This window comes from Acartia tonsa, chromosome 5 (assembly GCF_053477335.1).
Source record: "Acartia tonsa isolate MP-2025a chromosome 5, ASM5347733v1, whole genome shotgun sequence".
In the NCBI taxonomy this organism is placed as follows: Eukaryota; Metazoa; Arthropoda; class Copepoda; order Calanoida; family Acartiidae; genus Acartia; species Acartia tonsa.
Window position 1 is genome coordinate 23,022,025 of NC_137264.1, and position 25,044 is coordinate 23,047,068.

The following is a 25,044-nucleotide window of genomic DNA, read 5'->3' on the forward strand; positions in this document are numbered from 1 at the left end:
CATTAAAATTTAATTGAAAAATAAAGAAAAATCTTAAAAGAAAATAGGTTGATTCCTTATCTCAGAGCAGACAAACAACAAAAATAAAGAATGCCGTACCCGACGTTACCAACAACGAAATCAATTCGAAAAATAATGAGAAACTTATACTTGATTTTAAGCTGTCGTTAGGGAGAAACACTTGGTGAAATTAGTGACATTTTTAACTGCCACCCCCCTCCCCCCAAATATTATTTTAGATTTATTTCGCTACTTGGCTATTATTCCTTATTCCTGGGTCAATAGACGTTAACAACAGTAACACACAAGTTGTAGAAATGTTGTGCTTAGAAAATGAAATGAATGAAATTATAGTGCAAAATTTATTATAAAATTCCAAAAGAAACAAAGAGAGAGAGAGAGAAAACAGACTAGATTAATAACTAGATAAAATTATAAAATTAAGGGATACATAAATGAGATTTAATTTTCTTGTATCAAATATTTTCTGCTGGATAAAAACCGGTTGCAGCCGTGCTCAAAACACAAACGTAGTACGGTTATATGAAAAATGTTTTAAAAAATCATAGGATGTACAACTTATTTTGTTAACCAAAAGCAAAAATAATTTTTTTCCAAACCGCGGAAAAGTTTTCTCATTTACCTATCCTTAAATGTCTGATAATAAACAACAATTTAAATAATGAGATGGGAAATTATGTTTTTAATCAGATATATAACAGCAGGGATTTTAAGGGATAAGACAATGTATACAGGAGATACAGTTACTCCTACTGCAGCTGAAAATTATTGATTGAAAAGTTTATAGGTAACGAACTAATCAAAATGCAAAAAAAGTATTCAAAGTTTAAAGGCAACGAATAACGTGGTTAAACAACTTTGGGTACCAGTGTAAATCACACGCAAATGTCCCCTCCCTCATAGTAGAACATATACATTTATCTATATAACAAGAGTGAATATAATAAAAGTAAATTAGATTGTCGAAAAACATACTTTTAAGAAATTGAACTGAAAAATACTTAATTTAAAAAGAGAAAAATTACCTAAATAGTAGCTGCACTGTTTAAAATATTAATGAAAATAAAAAAAATAAAAATTAATTACAAATTAAATAAAAAATAAAACCATATTTAATAAGATCATAATATTTGGTTCTTATTTTTGTTTAAAGCTCTGAATAATAATTAAGAAAAATAATCTATCCCCCCCCCCTCAAAAAATAAATAAAAACAGGAAAAACATGGCGATTGCATACTTGAGAAAGATTAATTTATATCCAATATTCCTACCCCTGAACATAAGATTAAGAAAAAAAAGGAGTTTTTACTTTTGGTTCTTTTGACTTTTATAGCGCATTTAATAAACAATTTAAAATTTTGAGATCTAATATAATAAAAAAAGTACAATGCTTTTTTGTATGGAATGTTCTTTAAAGCACAATTAAAAGCTAAAAATTATTCTATCTAATATCTATGCAAATCTTAATTTAAACTTTTCTTTACAAAATTTTTCAATTAAAAGCTAATAAATTTGCGATCTTTTAAAAAAATGCTTGCGAATTTTTAAAATCTCTAATTTATAGGTATCCTTTTAAACAAATCTTTACTCTAAAATTAAGAATACTTAAAATCTTTGGTTTTGTAATAATAATATAAAGAAAATGACAATAATAATAATGGCAATTAAATACTCAATTAATCAAAGTGCATATAAACAATTTATAAGTGAAAACAAGAAGTATAAATATTAATTATGGAATTCATAAGGGATCTTAGGGGATAAGACAATGGACCGTAAATTAAAATACTTTCCTAAGGATATTAAACAAATATATTCCTTCTGCAGATTCAAATTGTTGGTTAAAAAGTTTTGGACAATACAAGTTTAGAACCAACCGATCAAAATTAAACATGATTACCGAAAGTATTTTAGCCAATGAATAAGATAAAGTGGATATACAACTTTGGGTACCAGTGTAATTTACAGTCCAATAAAGTAATAAACTGCTTGAAAAAAGTATGAGCTACACATTCAAAACTATGAAGTGTTGACTGCGTAGATACTGCATAATTTTAACAACTATTTATTCGAGTAACTATGCAACATACCATATAAACAGAAAAGCTACGCTATTAAAAAACTAAATAATATCAATACTAATAATCTAGATACAATTCTAAATGCCTTTTTGTAAGTTAACTGTATTTGATAACTATTTGTTTGTGTTAGTGTAAAATGTTATTCAAAGTGTAAGTAAACTATATTGGACTACTATAAGGCTTAGGATTATATAGGCCAAAATTACCCATGTAAGATAAAAAGATTAGAATATTTTTATTAGCCATTGCTGCCAAATTTAAGGTTTCCAGTATACGCATAATTTGCTTGCTAGGAACTTGGAGAGAAAGTACCGAATAATTGTATAAAGTAGGCCATTTTCATTTCGATTTATCACAACGTTCTTTGTACAGTGGGAAATCTTGGCATATTTATTAAGAAATTCTTACTGAGTTTTGTTAAATATTTGCAATTGTCCTGTCGTTTCATATTGAAAATTAAAATTAATAAAAAAAATGGACTCTACTACTAGTCATAGTTCGCGCAGCAATATTACTGAAAACCAACGAAAAAAAAGAGTTACTTAAACCTCTTCTTTAGCATTATATAAAAACAGCTGAAAATAGTGAATTATAAAATAGCTGCACAAATACAAAAAAGAACACACAAAAACTTTTTAAAAAAACTAAAAACAACAAACAATGATTAAATTCTAAATCTAAATAACAAACAATAAGTTGTCTTGATATCTTAATAAAGACTACTAAGATTGTTAGATATTGTATATTATGTGAAGCATCTCTAAAGCAAGCAAGGAGCACAGGTCCTCCTAGTGCTAATGTGTTAGTGTTTATGTTTCCAGCCATGATGGAGTGGTCTGATTGGACTGACAAGATTCTCTGGCCTAAAATCAAGAATCAGGTATAAGTATCTAACCAATAAAATAAAAATGAAATAAAATAAAAAAACAAAAAAGGTGAATCACAAAATATATTTTATATGGTTATGGTGCTTTTATTCATAACTATAAATACACCACGTGACCTAAATTCCTCCTTTTGACACTTACTTAACCGAATCTAAACTAAGAAATAAACATAGAAACAGAAAGTTTGATAGTGATTTTGATTTGAATGATGTCTATATTTGGGTCTGATAGATAGATAGAAAGATATAAAATGTATACCTTGATAGAAAATTGTTTCATAGTAGCCTCCAGCATAGTATTATTTCCAGAGAAATATGCTGACACTGCGTTATGGAATAATAATAACTGCTTCTGCATAACTTTTACCTTAAAAATTAAAACAATTTCTAAAAAATCGATAAATCATTACTTGGATACTACACCAGACTTTCATGTACTCTTAACAAAGTGATACTTCTAGCTGACTAAAATGACGATACTTCCCATCCACCCCCTTTACTAAATCCCTTCATCTTCTACTGGAAGAACGGGTCCTACCCCAAACGTAGGAGTCCCAAACGTCGGAGTGGACAAACGCAAGAGTCCCAAACGCAAGAGTCTTAAACGCAGGAGTCCCAAACGTTGGAGTGGACAAACATAGGAGTGGGAAAAACGTCGGAGTGGACAAACGTCGGAGTGGACATTGCAATATACAAAATAATGGTTATGGCCGCAGCGCTCGGCCCCCTGCCTGCCTAGCCGCAGCGCTCGGCCCCCTGGCCTATAACCTAACCTAACCAAACTAAGAAAAATAAGGGGACCGAATAAAGGGGGGGGGGGGGGTGGATAAAAAAATTCAAAATTGAAAAAAAATCAAAATTGAAAAAAAATCTAAAATTAAAGAACAATTCAAAATTGAAAAAAAATTTTTGGGACTCCTGCGTTTGTCCACTCCGACGTTTGTCCCAAAAATCCTGTGTTTGTCCACTCCGACGTTTGTCCCACTCCGACGTTTGGGACTCCTGCGTTTGTCCACTCCGATGTTTTTCCACTCCTACGTTTGGGATTCCTACGTTTGTCGTGGAACCGAAGAACGAATTGGCCAATAAATGAGGTCCTAAATTGACGACAAAGGGGGGAGGCGGATGTGCCACTTTTTGAAACCAAAACTAAAAGTCAAAGGAACTCAACTAAAAAAAGAGTTACAGGTCTGAGATTTTGCATGGCAGTTGCTTTATAGGGGTACAATATGGAACAGTGAAGAAACGGCGGCGCAACCGCCGAAAACCGCCGAGAAATTGCAAAAAAAAATCGGCGGGAAACGGCGGTTTTCGGCGGTTGCGCCGCCGTTTCTTCACAGTTCCATATTGTACCCCTATAAAGCAACTGCCATGCAAAATCTCAGACCTGTAACTCTTTTTTTAGTTGAGTTCCTTTGTTGACTTTTAGTTTTGGTTTCAAAAAGTGGCACATCCGCCTCCCCCCTTTTAACCTGTCATATATCATTATCCACGTATTCTATATCCATTGGCTTAAACTACTGAATAATAGCTCTGTATTCGAAGAGCAAAAAATAGCTTACTTCCATCCCTGGACTAGTGTAAAGCTCTCCAATGATTTTTTTCAATTGGGTAGATAGCAAAACATTAACCATTTAATGAGAATATACTTTCAAGTTTCAAGTTTCAATTATGTTTGTTGATATTATTAATCCTGACAAGAGTATCTGTATATACTGTTATAAAGTTATTACACAGCAAGTTTTCTTTATTGTAGGGGTAGGGGTTGGAAGAAACTAATAATACTTTTTTCTGGCTTTTTAACTCAAACATATTTTCGATTGCGATAAAGAAAAAAACATATTTATAGACCAATGCAATGGGGATCCTATACCGGGGCTCTTCTATCCTTTACTTATCTAGCCTAAAAAAAAGCCTTATGATACTTTTTTCTCTTCCAAAAGTTTATGGGAGTTCCATGTACAATGTGAGGAGAACAAAAATTAAATCGAATTGATGATGTCAAAATATTTTTTTTTTATTTCTCATAAAAAAACCTTGTTTTTCTTTGATGTACATACTATTTGTTTGATATTTTGGTATTCAAATATAGACAAATATTTGCAAGTTGTACACTCTATTCATTAAAATCTTAACAGTGCAGCTTTTCTATAATTAGGTATATCTGTACGACCAGCCGTTACTCGGTAAAGTAAATTAACAAATAAAATATTTGTATAAAAATAGAGTCCTGATTTTTGTGAATATTTCCGAAACTATGAGGGATTTTTAAGCATTTTGAAAAATAGCAGCTTACCACTTAAAAACTGCTTATCAGTCGCTTTTATTCAATTTTCAACAAATAATATTGTTATCAACCGTGTATGGCAGATTTTAAACCATGAATATTCGTAACAAATAATATTGAACCTATCACGTTGAATTCCAAACAAAAGATAATGTACAAAATTTTTCTAGGTAATCAACCTTTGAACTCTGTTAAAAGCATAATTATACGACTCTATAATTCTTTGTCCGTATGAGAAAAAATTCAATTATTTTTTTTTTTTGGAGGGGGGCAGAATTGAGACACATAATTAAAAAACAGGGAAGAAGGGCAAATTTGACTGTAAACTACACATTGCAATTAAAGCTACTCATATATTGAATTGAAACACATAATTAAATAACAGGGAAGAAGGGCAAATTTGACTGTAAACTACACATTGCAATTAAAGCTACTCATATATTGAATTGAAACACATAATTAAATAACAGGGAAAGAGGGCAAATTTGACTGTAAACTACACATTGCAATTAAAGCTACTCATATATTGAATTGAAACACATAATTAAATAACAGGGAAGAAGGGCAAATTTGACTGTAAACTACACATTGCAATTAAAGCTACTCATATTTTGAATTGAAACGCATAATAAAATAACAGGGAAGGAGGAATAATTGGGTATAGTCCTTTCCACGACATCCCTCCATAAGGAGCGATTCTTCGTATTTTTCACAGTATCTTTTCTCCTATTTCTAGCACCTGCGGGGGGCTCTAACCCTGCGGGGCCAATTACCTAACCCTTTGGGGCAATCACCTAACACAATATAACCTAACCTAACCTAAAATAACCTATAAAAATCCATTTTAAAAATACGAAGAATCGCTCCTTATGGAGGGATGTCGAGGAAAGGACTATACCCGAAAAATTTGACTGTAAACTACTCTAGTATGCAAAGTTGTATAACCATATATTCTTATTTGTTGGCTTCAAAACTTTGGGTCCTTTTATTGGATTTTAATTTAAAATTTTGATTTTAAAATACATTGAAAATTAGAAAGTGGTTGGTAGTTTATAGTATTTCCGTTTTACTTTAGGTCGGAAAAGGTTATAAATTGGTATACTGTAGCCACGTAGGGTTAAGGCCCCAAAAGGTAAGGGACTCCCCCAGATTTAATTAAAATTATTTCAAAAATAAGGGGGGGGGGCAGGTTTATGTGCTCGCAGTGCACTTTGAGGGAAACACCAATTGACCGAAAAGATTTGAGAAAAAAAAAGTTTAATCCTTTCTAATATTTGCTTTGCTATACATAAATTTTATATTCTTGTTGAAGAATGGTATTATTAAATGTGTCAGATTTGATAAATTAATCCTTTTGATGATTTGTAATGAATGAAGTTAATATCTCAACAAGGTTAGGTAAACAATGAAAATTGAATATAAGGATAGTGATAATACAACTTAGAAATTGGAAGATTAAAAAAAAATTACACTTTACAATTTAAGAAAAAGTTATCAATTCTTTCAAAAATGACTTTAATTCATATGGAGCGAGTTACCTTTTCATTGTTTTTAGAGATTTTATAGGTACATACAGGGACGTCCAAATGTACGATAAATTGATGTACTACCCCAATTATGATAATCAAAATTACCCCTTCTGTGGGTTAAAACAATTGGTTGAAACGTTTGGACATTTAACTTATTGAACCAAGCAATCAAAATTTAAAAATAAAACCCAAAGTTGAATAAGAACACATCATTACAAAACTTTGGGTACTGTTTTTTCCCTTCGTCCAAGCTTCTAATGCTGCGATAATTAGGCACATAACTTATCTTGTTATTCATAGTTTTAATCTCAATCCTTCTTTTAAATACGGATTACGAGATTTTAAAAAGTGCGCACTTATGTGTATGATTTTATAATGAATAAGCTAAATCAAAACATGTAAAATATATTGCGTATTATAAAATAACAGGGATGACAACATCCATAAAAGCCAGGTTTAGGGTATAACCAACACCGAAATCTATTGAGATAAAGGGCTGAATTATTTTTGTGAGTATCCAGTATATAATTTACTTGGTCCGATGGTCTGTCAGTCATGCAATAAAAAAAATATGAAAACACATCTAAATAATAAGGGGGGCAGCGGTTCTGACACTTTTGCGTAAATAGAGATTATAGGCTTTGTCTTTGGAGTAAGAGGATAGATTATTTACAAAAAAAGTTTCCTTTTACGATGAAGTCTTCCAGGTTGTCTCTGTACAGGTAAAAATGAATTTTTTTGTTTGAAGAGTTAGAAGTCAAATTATAAAACAAAATATGCATCTTTTTAAATGTTATTTACATATTTGAGGATAAAAGATGCATAAAGTTGAACTCTAACTCTTCCAAAAGATTTTTTTTTCATCTTTGCCTGTCCACTCCAGAGACAACCTGGAGGCCTGCAGCACCTGAACCTGGAGGCCAAATCCAATTTTTTTACAAATAGGAAAACTTCATCCTAAAAGGAACCTTTTTTATGAAACAATCTATCCTCTCACTCCAACGACAAAGCCTCTAATCACTGTTTACGCAAAAGTATCAGAACCGCTGCCCCCCTTACTGAACAACTGCGCTATAACTTACTTCGTCCCTTTCTACATCCATAATTATTTTGTGCTTTGCTGCTAATGGAAATAGTTTCCTTGTCACTAATACATAAGAACAATGAATGAATGCTTAAAAATAAATTTATAAAAAAATTCTTAGTTGTAAGTTATTAAACATTTAGTTAAGGTCAAAGCTTCAGTATTGCGCGCAATTATAAGATGAAAAAAATTTCCGTTAAATAGGTACCATAGAGATTTGTGTATCAAAATAGATTTAAGATTAACAAGTTTTCATAACAAATGAATCCTAATATTGTTATTAGTTTATCAAAAGTAGGTACTATTATAACTTAATGCGAATAAATAAATGTTTATTAGTAATAAGTTATTAAGCACTTTTTTTAAAGTCAAGAAAAACTAAAATACCCAAATAAAATCACAATTTTTAATATATTTAATCTTGACAGTAAGTTAATAGGTAATCATATTATTGAAGTCAAACATTCACAAACTAAATATTAAACATATGAAAACAAATAATAAGATTTCATTTAAATAGGTTTAATGGAGATATATTTCTCGAAATTGATTGAAGATTTAATAATTTTCTAATATATTAAAGTTCGAAAGGTGGGAGGGATGGGGGGGGGGGGGTGCGTAATGACATCTGAACTTAAACAGTGGGCAAAATAGTCTAAATATTGAGCTAGATTCTTGAAACTTGGTACATAAGCCTTGTCCTATAGGTACTACATATAAATGAAAAAAAATTATCTTTTTTATTTTTAGGTTAGGTTATGAACTAAGATATATAAGTTGGAAGGAATTTTAATGTTAGAGGGAGATTTGAAATCTGCATCAAATTTTGAGGATTTTTTTTAAATTTGTTTTTTGTATAATTCTTGGTTGAATGATGTACGACACTTAAGCTTCTCCAATCAGAGCGCAGATAGTTTTCAATCCACCAATCACAGATGTCAAAATTAATTAACTTAAATTGTATTTCCGCTTTTAGATAAAGAATTTTACAAAAAACGAATTTTATAAAATAATCCTTAAAATTTTATGCAGATTTCAAATCTAACATTAAAATTCCTTCTAACTTATATATCTTATTATGTACTTAAAAAACCCTACGGAAATGGGATTTCTAGGCCTTTTTGGTCTATTTTGATGTAGAAAGCTAAATTTATTGGTTTTTTTTAAATTTTTTCTTTGAATATACTATGTCTATTCATAAGGACACTATCTAAGATGATTTAGCAAGTTGGGGACCGAAACTCAAAAACCTATAATTTGATATATTATAACACAAAATATAAAAAAATGCTCTTAACCCCTGCGAGCCCGCTGAGGTCGGTCCCCGACTTTCTGAATCATCTTAAATAATAACGACATTCGGAGGCGCTATGTGTTAAGTAGTTTTAATATTAATCATTTTAAAACTTCACTTACCCTATTCTCATCGAGAAATTTGAGTTTAATTTGAACATCAGATCTCAACTTTTCAAATTCTCCCTTCTTTGAATTGAAGCACGACTAAAATAAAAGTAGAGTAGGTATTATTTGCCTAAATATCATTTGACAATAATCGTTTCATATGAATTCATTTGGCATAAAGCTACATTTGCCATAAATGTAATTAATAAATAAGGTACATTTGACTTCAAAGTTTACTTTACATAAAGGAATATTTGACAAAAAAGAACACTTGACATAGATGACATTTTACAATAAAGTACACTTAACACAATCATTTTACCTGACATTAAAGTATATTAGAAATAAAGGCACAACTGTTCAACCGTTTAAACCTTACCAAACAACTTATTTCTTAATTTTACATAATCCATTCGAGCAACATTTTACCTTAAACTGTACTAGATCCAATCTTAATTCATATAGGTACTTTGTATATTTATTCCAGCTAAGTCTTATTTACTTTCTGACCTAAATACATTCCAAAAACCAACGTTTTTCTCTCTCTATATGTTCTTTTGTGTACAAACTAAATTAATCAAATTATGACGTTTGAGAAATCTAAGGCAGTTTCCCTCAAAGTGCCTAGTCGAGCAGAGCAACCACCCCCAATCTCTCACTCCTTATTTTGAAATTAAGATAGGTGGCCCCGCAAGGTTAGGGCACCTCAAAGAGTTTCAAGAATTGAAAAAAATACCCATCCAACCCTTATTTTTAGTTCATGTAAAAAAATTAGTGCTCGATATGGGTTTTGTTGGAAACTAAATATGAGAAGCTGCGAATAATGAAGGAGTAACAGAATATTGTATTTCCAGTACTTAAAGAAACTAAAAAGAGTTGTCTATTCTATTTTTTTCTTCTTCATAGTTTACGTTTAAAAGCCCAACTAAATTTTTAGTAGCGAAGCTAATCAAATTCGAAATGTCCTTTCGTCCGTCCGTCAATCACGAAGTGGGGAAAACGTGATTTTCTCTGCTCCTATAAAAGATAGAAGGCTGAAATTTTCAGGGATTAAATATGATAATATTCCTTATACTTTCTCCAAGTTTCATTAAGATTCGTCAATTAATTGGGGTGCTAGATCGATTCCTACATTTTTAAGTTTTCATGATTTTCTCAACTCCTATTTAAGATGGACGGCTGAAATTTTCAGGGATTAAATACCTTAAGTTAATATTCTGCATACTTATATTAAGTTTTATTAAAAGTTGCTTATTGGTTGGTGTGCTGGTTCGATTCCTAGATTTTTAAGTTTTCATGATTTTCTTTACTCCTATTTGAGATAGACGGCTGATATCAAAATGGATTGAATAAGTTAACAATTTACATATCTCCACAAAGTTTCATTAATTTTTGCTTATTGGTTGAGATGCAGATCGATTCCTAGATTTTCAAGTTATAAATCTTACAAGGTTCCGTAATTTTTTAGTTTATTTTTTTTTATGAAATTGCTCTATAGTTCATTTTTCCGGATATTTATCCATAATTTTTAGGCTTCGCTACTTATGGATGTTGTCATCCTTGTTAAAAAATCTAAATTATAGAGATTATAGGTACCTAGAGTTGTTGGGCTTTTAAAATGTATCTTGCGGTTCAAAAAAAACGTCATTGAAGTCGATAGAGCAATTCTTTCTTGTATAATCTGATTATTATGTAGCTGAAGGGAAGTGCGTAATAAGGGGGGAGAAATAAAGAAATAGAGGTTGTGGGGAAATTTTCACTTACAATTGTTTGCCAGAATCACATTCCCTTTTACATGGATATAAATAAATACCTTTTTTATCATGCGACAATTGCAACCGCATTTTCAAATACCATTCAAACCTTAGAAAATTAAATGAAACCTAAGCTATCATTTCTCTTGGCTATGATTTTCAGTAACTGGAATTCTATGTGATTACTCTATTTTTATTGGTCTAATGTATCTCTTGAGTTAACAAGTAGTTTGGAAAGAGAGGTATCATCTTTCAATCATTGCACACCACATCAATTGTACAAAGTAGTAAAGTACAGTAGTAAATATACAAAGCTTAAATAAACTAAATATCAATTAAGCCAAAATGAGAACATAGTTTAGGAACAATCATATCCGACCACATTATTATTTAAAAAGTGCACAGGTTTTGGAATGTAAAATAAGTAATTTTATTTTATTCTTATGATAAGACAGCAAAACGGATCTTGGACAAATGGCCTCGGACATAATAGCATCAGGACAAAAAAGCCTCAACTGTTAATACATAGGTGGTTTAGAATTTCGTGGATTTTACAAAAAGTGGTTGGTAGATTTTTTACAATTTTTAGGTAAGATTGGGTTATTTTGTGCAAGATCCCAGTAAACAGTTGAATTTATTAGTCAAAAAGTTCGTCGTTCGTATTATTACTTATAATTAAAGCACATAGTATACCATTGCTGCAAGAAAATTAAAGTAGGCTCAGTATTTACACGAATTCGAACCTGAGTCAGAAATGTAGGATGAATACTCGCTATACCAAGGAATCTAAACTCAACATAATGAGATAACCAATCCAAAAAATCATTGAAGTCCCCAAACATTACAAAACTTTGAGGACTAGTGTAATCAATAGCCTATTGTCCCCTTTTTCTCTCTGCACTATACCTGTGTTTCAGTTTGCTTCATCTGGTTGACCTCATTCTGTGGAGCGCTGGCATAGTATTCCAAATCACAGCGGTACGCGTCATACTCAACCCTAAAACAATGAAATTTGTGACACCTGTCTTGGCTTATAAAGTATGTTTAGCTGTCATACTCATTCAGATTATTTTAACATACTCTTCATAATCTATCTTTTAAAAGCAATTTGGGACACCTGTCTTACCTTGATAAAGTTTGTTTGCAAGTGAAAATACCTACTCAATAAAAAAATATATCCTTATAGAAAAGTAACAAGATGACTTTATGCGCGTATGTGTAGTGAAGAATATAACTAAACGATGGACCTAATTGATAGAAGCTTCTCATATGTCCAGGGAAGGTTTATAACTATATCAAGGGGGGGGGGGGGCCTACATCCTCTTAATAGAAGACGTGCTAAAACCCTCCACCCCTACCTCAAGTGAGTACCCCTAGAGGTTTCTGTAGACCAAACCACTTGTTGAAGAACAAGAAAGTAATTCTAATGAAAATTAAATACCTACGGCGTGACATTTTACACTATTTACTCTACGAACATATTTACGTTTTTAATTAACTCCACTGTTGAAATTATAAAATATATAAGCCTAAGCTGGAAACGTGATCTAATAAAAATATAAGAAATATGATTCATCAAGAAGGTAATCTCAAAACCCACAGATTCTTGACAACCTCATTCATTTTGACGAAAATTAATCAGAATTCATAATTATAATATATAATAAAAATCATGATATTTGTACCTAGTAATACAATTATCTTATAATTAAGTTTAACTATTTATCTATCTATCTTTGACCCACCTTGCAACTTCATATTGTTTCACAGTGGTTATGGTATCTTCCATGGTCCTGTTTGCCAAAGTGTTGACTGAGCTCACAAAAAAATTTAGCGCGGCAAGTAGCTGCTCACCATTCTAAAATTTAAAGATCTTTAGGTACCAATTGCAAGAAAGGGAGAGGAGATTGAGGAGGCACATGAAAGATTTTTTATTTTTTAATTTTAACATTTTAATATCCACGGAAAGGTGTCTACAATTCGATTAACAACTCTTATTGCATTTTTTCGGCACACAAACTTGCAAGTTATCTAGGTAAGCATATTTGAAAATAAGGGTAGTTTTTTCTTTTTGCCTATCCCTTGAGGGGTGCTAACCCTACGTGGCCTATACCAACGTTACCATGACACTTAGGGGCTACCCTATACCCAATATAACCTAACCTGACCTAAAGTAACAAACTAACAAAAGAAAAAAAATACTCTTCTTATTTGCAATTCATTTCTAGATAATGAAGTGGGGAGAGGAGTCTGAAATGAACTAGGTACTTTTAGAAAAACTACCCAATTTTTACCTTGGATAAAGTCTTCTGTGTTTCAGCGTTAGTTGAAAATTCTTTCTAAAAAAAATTATATTTATTAAAGAATACTTACGTATATATGTATATGGCAAAGAAAACAAAGTACAATGAATGAAAATTTCTAACTGTTAAATAATTAAGCCCACATCAACCGATTTCAGATTGATTTTCAATAAACCACTTTCATATTTAGCTTAAACTAATGAATAATAAGCTGAGTAGAACTAAGGAAAAAGATTTTAAGTGAAGCTTTTCTATAATTAGGGTTTGTATAACAGTTATTCATAATTTAGGAAGCGTAGCAGCTCTATAATCATTACCAGAATGCCTGTAAATCCATTTAAAGCATGTTGCTTTTTAACCTTTTAAACAGCAAGTTTTTATCTGATATAACTAACCTATTCATCTGATTTTTATTACAACAAGGTAAAATGAATGTCCTTAAACTGTAGCCTGTATTTAAGCAGTTTTTATAACATTACTTCATATTTTGTTTAAACTTATACCTACACGTATAGGTTACGTGTTATGCCACAGTTGTGGATTAACCAACTTTTGTCGTACACCTGACAAGGAGTATATTTAATGAACAAGAATGTCAACACCAATAAATGCGAAGCTCTAAAAAGACAGAACCCAAAAATTGTTGTAAATTTTTTAAAAATCAACATGTTTTAAATAAACGTACGGTAATGATTATAGCATTGCTACTCTTTCGAATCGTACTAGTACAGAAATCACCATACCAAGTTTGAAACCAATAGGACAATTTAAACATGCTGAAATTAACGATTAGAGTTACGGACGGACCGACCATTTTAAAGAAAAGCTTTGTTTAAAAAAAACTACCTGTAATTCTGGTGATTTGTGTGCCAGTTCTGAAAAACAGTCACCCAACTGGCTCTAAAAATATCAGGAATATAAGGACAGAGAATTATTATGGCTTTGATTTTAAAATAGCATTGCTTCCCTCCTGGCTCTATTTTAACATCCTATTATATAAAGTAGTAACGTTTTTTTGTCTGTCCCAAAGGATCTCGCTAACCGCTAAATCGAAATTGTTCTCCTTTACAGTGAAGCTTCTTAGGTCTTGGGAAGGTTTTAAACTATTTTTGGGGAGGGTGTCTTCACCCCCCTCCCCCCAAAAAATATTTTTTACACTTTTAAAACTCAAATTTAAATGCGATTAGGTCACATTTTCCCTTTCATACCTTAAGTGCCCCTAGAGGCTTCTAGGGGGCATAGCCGCTAGTATATTAAAAACAATGATTCTTTTTCATTAGTTTGTTATTACTTTAGGTTACTGGCGTACCCGCAGGGTTAAGGTTTCGGAGCTATGAACAGAGCAAGCAAGGTAAGCCCATACCCCGCAGGTTTTGAGCAAAGGTAAAAATTAAGCCACACTTATTTTCTATTCAATCAAAAAAGTAAATGGGGGGAGTTTCTCTACTCGTTAGGCACCTTGGCACTTTGGGGAAAAGCACCATTAATGATTGGTCATTTGCTCAACTTTTCTTGCAGCATTGCTCGCCAAACTTTTATCTTTGGTTACTTTGTAGACAAACGTTCTTGTTAGTTACCTGTAATGAGACTACATGGTAGAAATATGAAGTCAGGGCTCTGGACAGTTTCAATATGTTGCCGTATCTTCTCTAAAATATAATCAAATGTGTTAGTAAAGTCAAAAGAACACAAAATAAATCTATTCTCAAGTGAAGCTTTCAGATTTTAGCTAAAATGTTCCATTTTTAAGTAGCGCTACTCTAAAAGACGGATATTTACGAATGAACGAATAACTCAGGACTTAAACCAAAGTAATTACTTAAATAGCCGTAATGTACCAATTCCCCCCCCACCAAAAAAAAAGGAGATTGAATAAAAGTCACAAGGTATAAAATCAAAGATAATAAGTGTCTTGACCAACTGACGCATGTTTAATTATTACAAATACTGCACATGAAATATTTTTTAAAAAATAACTTAATACTTCAAAAGACTAAGTTAAATAAAAGTACATCCTTATACTAAAGTAACAGGATGTTTGTTTATCTGTGTGTCTGTCTGAGTGTCTGTACCGAAGGATCTCGCTAACCGCTGAACCGATCGGGTTCTCCTTAACAGGGTAGCTCCTCATAGGTCCCGGGAAGGTTTATAACATTTTCTTGGGAGGTGGGACACCCCCTAACCCCCCACAAATGAAAATTACCCCCCCCCCCAAAAAAAAAATATTTTTTTACTTTTTCTTTTAAAATCTAAAATAAGAAATTGGGTTATCAAATTCGACTCCTTCCTCCTCAAGTGCCCCTAGAGACCTCTAGGGGGCGTAGCCGCTAGTAATTACATAAACTAGTAATTATCATTTGTAAATGTCAAATAATTGACCTATGAATGATAAACTAGAAAAAAATCTTTGAACACCTACGGTTTGAACTGTATTATTTTGAAACTTTCTACGACGATGAAACTGAAGACTTTTTTAAAATTAATTTTGCCTATCTTCTTATTTTCATTAAGAATAAAAAAATCTACGATATGGTACCATTTTTGTTTACCTGCGTTTGCCGCAATGTTTCAATCTGAGATTCTAGTTCTACGTCAACAGTTCTGTTTGTTTTACCTAAAGTTTTTCATCAATTACACAAAGAGCATAAAATTACCTATAGGTTTAAACGTTGTCAACATTTTCATGTACATATTTTAGGTAAGGGGTATTCATTAGAGGAAAGTCAATAAAACTCCATAGGAACTTAAAAATATGATTTTATGTAAGTTTTTTGTCCGTTAAGATCTCGCTAACCATTGAATAATTAAGTTTTTACTTTTTTAGAAGCTTGACAAAGGCCCCCAGTAAAGTTTTAGTCTACTTTATTAATAAATCAAAGTCTTGTGGTCATTTTTAGGCTATTTTTCTGCCCCTAGAAGCTAGGTGCGAAGAGCCACTAGTCAAGATGAATATAACTTACAATGTTTCCAACCTTTTAGTATATTTATTACTAGCGGCTTCGCCCCTAGCCTCTAGGGGCATTGCCCCAAGAAAAAAAATAATTTTCAGCACCAGCTGCACCAGCAGCACCAGGAGTATTTTTTTGGGGAGGGTAAATTTTCATTTTTGGGGGGGTTGGGGGTGTCCCACCCCCCAAGAAAATAGCTTAAAACCACCACAGGACCAACAGGTATATACCCTGAAGAGTAGAATCCAATCGGTTCAGTGGTTACCGAGATCTTAAGCTTCAGACAGACAGACGGACAGACGGACAGACATCAAGCTACTTTGTATTATAGATGTTTACTGGAGAGAAAAAAAATTCTTACGCTCGAAAAGCAAATATTTTTGAGTTTATGCATCTAATACCTACATACTCCTCAAATAGTTTTTATTGAAAATTTTACTAACCAAAACATTACTACATATAATAATGAGGTTTTGTACACTTTTATAGAAAACAAAAAAACAATGATGTTTAGATCCACAAAACATGGAACTGACAAGACAAATTAAGCAGCAGGGTAGCTTTAAACATTGAAAAACATTATACAAGACGTATAATTTTTTTTCTAACAAAAGTGTTTTTTTTTGGGAGGGGGGAGTAAAGAAATATTATCCTCTCCCTATTCAGATTTTTTACCCTAATGCTTTTACTCACCAAGTTTTTCGTACAGAGATTGTCTGCTACACTTGTATGTTGAAATGGTCCAATTCTTAATAGATTCCAGCTTGTTACCCTAAAATTAGAGTAAAATAATAGAGGAGGAAGGGGTTAATTAACTGTATGTCCCACCCCGAGGTCCCTATGCCGACTTTCAATTGGGTCTTTGAAAATCAATCAATAGGGTAGGGAATATTAACACAGCCAAATTGCAGAAAGCAAGTTGCTAGCAGGCGAAAAATGTCCCCAACAAGGGGAACTAGGTAGTTGTCTGGTTATTTATCTATATTTATAGATTTATTACCCTAATTTATATAAGCTTACATATTTGTTGTGAGCGAAGCAACACTATATTCGATCATGCTAAAAAGACAATTTACGATTTCTTGTTTAAGAAATATTTGTCATATTCTTCTTTTTTATGACCACTAAACATCATTTCTTTTAATTACTTTGTCCGTATGTCAATCCATAATTTTATTTGCTTCGATAATTATGGATGTTGTCACCCTTGTTATGAAATTATTGCGGCTTCGCTTGCAGATATTGTTGACAAGAAAATGAGCAACTGCGGATAAAAAATAGCTTCTGTGGATGTATGATGAAGTCGCAGGCAAAATGCTGCAAAATACTGCTGCTACTGAAATTTAAAGTCCGTGTCCCTTACAATTGACCTAATTGCATTAAGATATTTTCACCTACAGATAAAATAACATTTATTTATACAAATAAACATTAGATAATAGATGTACAAATATTCCAAAGCGTAGATCATCTAGACACATAAATAGGTAAATATGTTTTTCCTGGGTAAAATAAAGGAGGACAATAAAAAACTGACAATGTGTAAATAATATACTTAGAATGTATGTACAATATAAGATGATATTATGATGGGTAAAAAATTGTCTTCATTTAAGGTTGCTAACATGGAACTCCCTTATTAGTAAGTTTGGGTACATGGGTTGGAAGTGGGGGAGGGGGGGGGGGGAGCTTGCTGCGCAGGTATGCAGTGCCGAAACCCGGAGCCACCATATTTTGCTGGAGCCAGAGCCATTATTTTCAGATTAAACTGCTGCGAGTTAACCTTTGGACTCTAAGACATTATTCACTGATACCCAAAGCTATATAAAAACTTTCGGATCTACTGCAGTTCACGGTAAAATATTGCTGGTAAGCAATATTTCCAAAAATCTATGAATTTTAAAGGCTGCTAGCTGCCAAACGGCTGAACGCACAGATAATACCCGCACACCATTTTAAGCGGTTTAAGAAGGCCTACAAATAATCTGGAATAGCCAAGATCCAATGATGCACAGGGAAAGCTTCACTGAAGAAAAAACGCGTAAAATAGGTCTTTTTCGCGCGTTTCTCTGCACTGCGAGATAATTATGCACTATTGATTTATGGCTATTCCAGATTATTTGTAGGCCTTCTTATGCCGCTTAAATCAGTGTGCGGGCATTTTCTGTACGTTCAGCCGTTTGGCAGCTAGCAGCCTTTAAAATTCTTAGATTTTTGGAAATATTGCTTACCAGCAATATTTTACCGTTAACTCCAGTAGATCCAAACTTTCTCTTCTTTGTTGTCTTCAACGCACAGTACTTTAATTAAATCTTGATTGGTTGATTAAACTAGCAGTGAACAACATTTTCCACCAATAATTAAAAGCGAAGCTTTTCTAAAATTATGGTCCGTAGTTGAGGCATGTTAGAATTATCCTATCGATTTCAAATTTTGCATAATGATTCCTGTAACATTTAAGTACGATTAGAAAACGTAGCAAAGAAGTAGTTTAATTTAATAATTTTAGGTTATAAATCAAATCATCCATTCTTATCTTAATGAAAGGAGGATGTGCACTAGAATGGTTTGTGCTGAGGGGGTGGGGGGGGGGGGGGGTACTCGAGAACCCCTAGAGCTTAATTTCGAAAATTACTTTTTAAAAAATCAGTGACCTCCGCTCCTGCCGTTCACTGCCAAACTATTCTAGTGCATATCTTCCTTGTACTAATTTATATAGCTCCATTATAGAAATTAAATTTGTAAATACCTATATATTGTAAAATATAATAAATAATTGATGTGTGTAGGTATTTATAATATTAAATTAACCACATCATACTTCTGACGTTGTGAGTTATCTTTAAATATTTAGAAATTTATCATTAAGTAATTGCTATGAATATGTACGTGTTAAAAGTCAGAGACAAGGGAATAATATTCTGATAAACGATTCTAAAGGAAAATTTCCCCACAACCCCCTTCCCCCTTTCCTCCCGTTCTTACCCACCCCTCTTCACTTACATCATAAAACAAAACATTCTTCCACATACTTTAAAAGGTTTCGTGATTTTTTTGTAGAATTGATTGTTACAATAGCTACCCCTGGTTAAAAGTTCCTGATTTTGTCTATTATTTGTAGAAAACAAACACTTTAATTAGCCTAGCCTTAATCAGGGAGTGAGGGGACTTAAAAACTTTGAGTACCTACATTTTAAAAATCTTGCTTGATTTATTAAATAACAGTATAGGTACAAACTTTCCAGTGTCCAACTTTTTGTCTATCTACAGTAAGAGTAATTTTGTTTGTCATATTTGGGGCTGTACTTTAATTTATAAGTCCATTGTCTTAACCCCTGTTATCCCTAATGGTAATTTACAAGACTGATATACATAAAAACGTGTAAACTACGGACGGACGTGTTATTGCTAGTTAATTCTCACCTTGGAACCTGGACTTGTGGGGGTGTTGAGTGGAATGTTAGAAGTTGGTTCCCCGAATGGCTGGAAGACCGGAGCACAGCCCTGGCCCATGCCACCTGTCCAGCTGGGCTTCACGCCACTATCTCCGTCGTCTCCTAGTAAAAGTCAACAAGTGATTTCCCTCAAAGGCATATCAAGCATAGAACACTCCTCTTTATTTTGAATTTAATTGAATAAAAGGAGTGAGAACCTTTTTCGTTTGTTTGTTTATTATTTTAGGTCAAGTTAGCCCCACAGGAATAATGCCCCCTACAGAATTTGGGTATATGAGTAATAATACATCCACTCCCCCCCCTCCCCATTATTTTCTATTTATTTCAAAAACATAGGCATAGGCATTTTGAGGGGTGAGCATAGAATTTGACTCACAGCGAATTGAAATTCAAGTTCAGTGGTTATTCAAAGTTTATTTTAGTTGGGATTGATCAGAGCTTTCAGATTTTAGTCCCCTGCCAGTGTTAAGTCCCCCACAGGGCCAACCCTGGTTAACATAAATTAAGGTAAGGTTCTAGTATGGCTAGTGTCTTGGATGCCCTAATTATATAGTAGCTACGCTGTTCAGGAGAACATAAGCAATTTCATATATTATTATGAAAACAACAATGGATTTTGATGTAGAACAGATGTTTTTAGTTACATACCAACAATCAATAATAATTCATTAAATAATTTTTATATAACAGATGTTCATTTTAAAATATATGTTTGAAACACAAGGAAAAAGGATAAGAGGATGAATACTCACCCTTTTTCATGGTAAAATACTACTTCCCCATCCCTAAATTTAGAAGCAGACGAAAATCAAAAGCCGCCCAGGGCTTTTTGTAAGTCAATCATAAATAATGATGTGAATAAAAAGAAAGGCGATATTTAGCAAACAGCCGTGGGCGGTCAGAATCAGCTGAATGTTCATTATGAAAAAAATTTCCCCCTTTTTAGAAATAAAAGGATTCATCTTTCATGAACAAATTTTTTTAAATAAAAATAAAATTCTATGTAATTTTTAATTAAAACATTAAAACGAAAATATCCAATCTAATATTCTTGCCCTAAATATGGAAATAGTACCTAAAAAGTAAAAAAATATTTTTTTTAATAATTTTTAATCCTCCCATTTGAAAAGTAGTGGAATAGCAATAAATTTTAGCGCGGCAACAGCGCTGAGTAGGCCTCTAGGCCCACTGCCAATTTTCGTCTTCTAGTTGCTTCGATTCCTCTCTTTTATTTTTTTCTCTATGGTTTGAAAGAACAATATATGGTAAGATGCGTTGCATCTCTATAAATTACTTTGTTCTATTTGTCGCTTGTTGAATTATAATACCTAAAGAATTTTGTTTTGTAAAGGCCAAAGATATTAAAAAAGTATTAAGAGTTATTACAGGATGTATGGCTCTATTCAATTGGCTACTTGTTTCTTAACAAAGATCTCGTAAAGTGTAAGACTGTTTGTTAAAATAAAAGTGACAAATAAGGTTGTACTTCCCATGGATTGGAAGGCTTTGTTGTAGACACTTTTAAAGGATAAATCCAGATGCTGAACAAAAAAATACCTAGATTAAGAGTTTTGGGTGGTTGGGGTCTCGATGAATTGGAATGTAATACAGTCTGACCATCCTAGTTTAAACATTCTTTAAATATTTTGAACCAAATAATTTATCCTCTATAAATCCCTATGTCCTTACAATACTTGTAAGTAAGTTGTACTTAATGTTTTAATTAACATGCAATAAAAAAAAGTTATCCAATTATTACGGAGTCGCTAACTACAGAACCGATTATATTATCAATTTTATGGGAGCTTCATATGCGTGCGTTTTTTGGGATATTTTATTTCTAGAGCAATCATCTTTACATTCAAGATTTCAGCTACATTTTCACAATCTCTAACCCAAGTATTTGCCATTCAACAGAATATTATTAACAAAATTGAAAAGTTTAATTTCCTGGAGAACGGCTGTGTTCAGTGCAGGTCCTGTAGGGCTGTCATCTTCTCCTATAACACAATAATTATCAATATAATGTTTGCTTTAAAGTAACGGTAAGGTGTCTAAGATATTTTTACTTGTAGTAGACTAGATAGGTAAGTTTTCGTGATAAGTTATGCCTTCATGAAATAAAAAAAATATTACCTACTGTACATACATTCAACTACCGTAGAACGTATAGAAATTGTTTTATGGTATTTAAAGCAAACTACATTTACAATCCGATGAAAAATGGTCATGATAAACAAAATTTTATTAAAACAGGCAAAAACATAGAACGAATGAAAATAATTTTTTATAGTTACTAACAAAATTGTAATTTCGAGGAAAAACGCAGAAATTTCTTTTATAAAGATGTAAAACCGAATATTGTGTCCGACAGCTCATATGTGATAGTTCTAATTTGTCAAATTTTTGGACCGGATTCGGATTCTTACAAGAATCCGTCAAAAAAAGATTCTTATTTTTGGCGGATTCCGGATTCGGATTCCGGCAATATTTTGAAAGGTTTTTATTAAAAATTTAAGAGATACATATGTTCTTAAAATTAATGTTCTTGGTGGTCTCTATAATTCACTTCCGATAATCGAACCAGATTTTAAAAGATATTATATATAATGATGATAATCTTTGCCTTCAAAAAGGGGGAGTTAAAAGAAAAAAGTTCGGATTCCAAAATTGGCCAAAAATTGGGCGGATCCTGGATTCCGGATTCGGTTACGGATTGCCAACCCTACTAATTTCATAACCATATATATCATAATCCTTGCCTAAGTCAACTTCTTCTCCATCTTCGAGTGTAGGATCATAGTCACCCATATTATCTAATTAATATCTGAAACAAAGTTTATCAAACCAATAGAAGGGAAGCTCTTATACTAGTTACTTAGCTCCTAATCCATAGATGTTGTTGAGGAGTTAGTTACAGTAGTTTAAAACCAAACGAAGGCATTTATAAGCTTCCCAGAAAAGTACAACTAATACGGATTATCAAAATCCAAGTTCTTTAGCTTCATACAAAAAACTTTTTATTTTTATCAAATATCCTTTTCTTAACTAGGATTGTCTTTTTTCTTTAACTACATATATTCTTCAAAATTGTCATTACATTTTCATTTTTCTCTGAAAAAAAATATAAAAGTATAAAGTCTATGTCATCAAGAGTTATGTCTTTGCAAGAAGTTTTTATGGGCACTTGAATTTTTCGTAAAGACTATGAAGTTAGGAGTTCCTGCTTTTAAAACAAATCCAGGGCTCTTGATAGCTTGGAGCAGGCTCGATTCTTGTTTTATCCCTATTAACTGTTCATCCTTGGATTCCAGGTATATTGCAACGGATTCCGGAGTATATCTTGCTTCTCTGTCCCAGTGTGGTCGTTCAGCCCCAGGACCAAACATAACCTGTATATGATCTCCCAGTGTTTCGGATTCCCTGAATTCTTCGATAAAATCAGTTTCTCCAAATTCTGGATACAAGAAGAGGACAGGAAAGACGAGCTCCCCAGTGCTTGAATCAACATGGACAGGTTTGTGCAGTGCAGCAGGATGACAGGGTTCAACATCACTCAGGTCAAGTTCATTACCCTTCTTTCGTTCAATTACAATTTCTTTTGATTTCAATTTGTCAATAATCAGATCAGCTTCCATTTTTTTCTTTTTCTCTTCCATTTCCTTTTTTCTTGTATCCCGTTCTATTTGTTTCAATAACTTGACCGAGTCCTTCCTGAGTTTTGTCAGCTCCTGGTGGTTTGGTTCGATTTTAAGACCTTTGTCACACCATGTCTGACATTGTTGATATTGTTTCAGGCCCATACAACATTGAGCACCCCTTAGTATTGCTTTAATATGTGTGGGTGTTAATCTTACAGCAAGTTCACAATCCTTTAGGCTTGATCTGTAGTTTGAGATGTGATACTGAGCCGCAGCCCTGTTTGTAAGCAGTTGAGTATTAACAAGAAGATCCGAACATTTGGCTCTCAAGCCCTCTGTGTAACTGGCGATGGCAAACCTGTATTTCTTGCATTTAAAATTAAAGTTTCCATCCTCCTTGTAGTTGGTGGCCAGTTCTTCTGGAGAATTTTCATCGGGTGAATATTTTAAGTCTTGGAGGCCCTGAATATATAAAACACTATAGGATAAAAAATCACGACAATATTTGTATTTTAAAATCTACTCTAGGTATTATATATACAAACTTATCTCCCCAATAGCATGGGTGAATATTTGTGTTTTGTTCTCCTTAAGTATTCTATGCCTGCATCATTGGAGACAACTCTTCTCCCTCCATCCATCCATTGTTAAAGAAGGGGTGTGCCTGCATTTCCTCCTCCCAATTCTCCTCGCTCCAGGCTCCCTCGATTCTCTGGCCCTCTTCTCGCTCTTTTGCCCTTTCTTCTAACTTCCTGCAGTTTTGAATGATCCCTTAATTTGCTAAAGAACCCTTTACCATTTTCTAAACTAAGCATAGGTGTTTTTTATCAATAAGTATTCGGCGAGTGGATTAATGAGACCCATAAACAGCTTACGTAATCGTAAAAGAATCTAAGATTAAAGATTTTAAATTTCTAAATTACGAAAAGGTTAGTAGGGACATCGTTAACGATAACAAATTAGGGGAATTTTCCTAAAGTGTTCTTCTAACTCTTCGTCCATTTGTTTCATTAGAGCTGTTCTTTCAGAATCAGACATCTTTGATTTAGGTTTTTGAGACATTTCAAGGTTTTTTTTTTATCTGTAAGATAATATTTAAATATATTAACAGCTAGCTAAACTAACTTTTTCGATTATACATACTTTGGGATATAGTAATCGATAAGATCTTAAATGGAAAGTCATATGTATATCTTACGTTGTTTTTTTAAAGCTATAAATTTTTCTGTACAGAATCCAAGGGCGCAACCACTACAAATTACGAAGGTAATGACGAAAAGTAATTGAATTGCACCATGTTACGTAGACGTACGTACAAACACACTAAAAAATTCCTAAATATAATACCTAGTCAATAAAAAAAATTAACAAAAATACAAAGGCTGCAAAATTGTTTTTATATTCATAAATATAAACATTAAATATTAAACCACACGATAAAAACATAACTGATAAACCGGCCGGGAATTATATTATTAGTTTAAAAATTAACATTTTAAAAACTACATACATACTAAGAAGGCCCAAAATAAAAATATATATATTAAATACTGCGTAGATAATCCAATAATCTCTTTAAAGCATTAATTGTGGTGTAACTACGTGTCAGTGTCACTTAGAAACAAAGTTAAAAATCGATGATGGAATGGAACTA

General features: G+C 32.6%; 2 protein-coding genes across 3 annotated transcripts; both read right to left on the reverse strand.

The window, feature by feature from the left end:
* Positions 1-348: 348 nt before the first annotated feature.
* Positions 349-22,651, reverse strand: Arfip (ADP ribosylation factor interacting protein arfaptin). 2 transcript variants are annotated; one of them, XR_013879666.1, is made up of 15 exons: positions 22,512-22,651; positions 21,698-21,749; positions 21,307-21,368; positions 19,718-19,851; positions 16,988-17,066; positions 15,896-15,960; positions 14,924-14,995; positions 14,193-14,246; positions 13,338-13,382; positions 12,789-12,901; positions 11,950-12,040; positions 9,305-9,388; positions 3,248-3,355; positions 2,729-2,965; positions 349-2,187 (listed from the first exon to the last, which is right to left on the reverse strand). XR_013879666.1 is itself a non-coding variant. In XM_080160892.1 (14 exons), the coding sequence occupies exons 1-14, from the start codon at positions 22,558-22,560 to the stop codon at positions 2,912-2,914; spliced, it is 1,062 nt and encodes a 353-aa protein (XP_080017018.1). In that variant the 5' UTR covers positions 22,561-22,651; the 3' UTR covers positions 349-2,911. The 2 variants fall into 2 exon arrangements, 1 of the variants encoding a protein (XP_080017018.1); XM_080160892.1 differs by having other exon boundaries at positions 349-2,965.
* A 216-nt stretch (positions 22,652-22,867) lies between these two features.
* On the reverse strand, positions 22,868-25,028 carry Dpit47 (DNA polymerase interacting tpr containing protein of 47kD). Its single transcript, XM_080160891.1, has 3 exons — positions 24,361-25,028; positions 23,995-24,139; positions 22,868-23,852 (listed from the first exon to the last, which is right to left on the reverse strand). The coding sequence occupies exons 1-3, from the start codon at positions 24,450-24,452 to the stop codon at positions 22,899-22,901; spliced, it is 1,191 nt and encodes a 396-aa protein (XP_080017017.1). The 5' UTR covers positions 24,453-25,028; the 3' UTR covers positions 22,868-22,898.
* Between the last annotated feature and the right edge of the window lie 16 nt (positions 25,029-25,044).

Bases quoted from the DNA above. Each gene is read 5' to 3' on its own strand.
- Dpit47 (XM_080160891.1), bottom strand. From the start codon at position 24,452: ATGTCTCAAAAACCTAAATCAAAGATGTCTGATTCTGAAAGAACAGCT. The intron at 24,140-24,360 runs AATTCCCCTAAT...AAACTGCAGGAA, and splicing joins TTAGAAGAACACTTTAGGAA to GTTAGAAGAAAGGGCAAAAG. The intron at 23,853-23,994 runs GCATAGAATACT...TTATATATTCAG, and splicing joins AGTTGTCTCCAATGATGCAG to GGCCTCCAAGACTTAAAATA.
- Arfip (XM_080160892.1), bottom strand. From the start codon at position 22,560: ATGGGTGACTATGATCCTACACTCGAAGATGGAGAAGAAGTTGACTTA. The intron at 21,369-21,697 runs AATTAAACTTTT...TTTAAACTAGGA, and splicing joins AACACAGCCGTTCTCCAGGA to TGGTCAGACTGTATTACATT. The intron at 17,067-19,717 runs GTGAGAATTAAC...CTCTAATTTTAG, and splicing joins CCACAAGTCCAGGTTCCAAG to GGTAACAAGCTGGAATCTAT.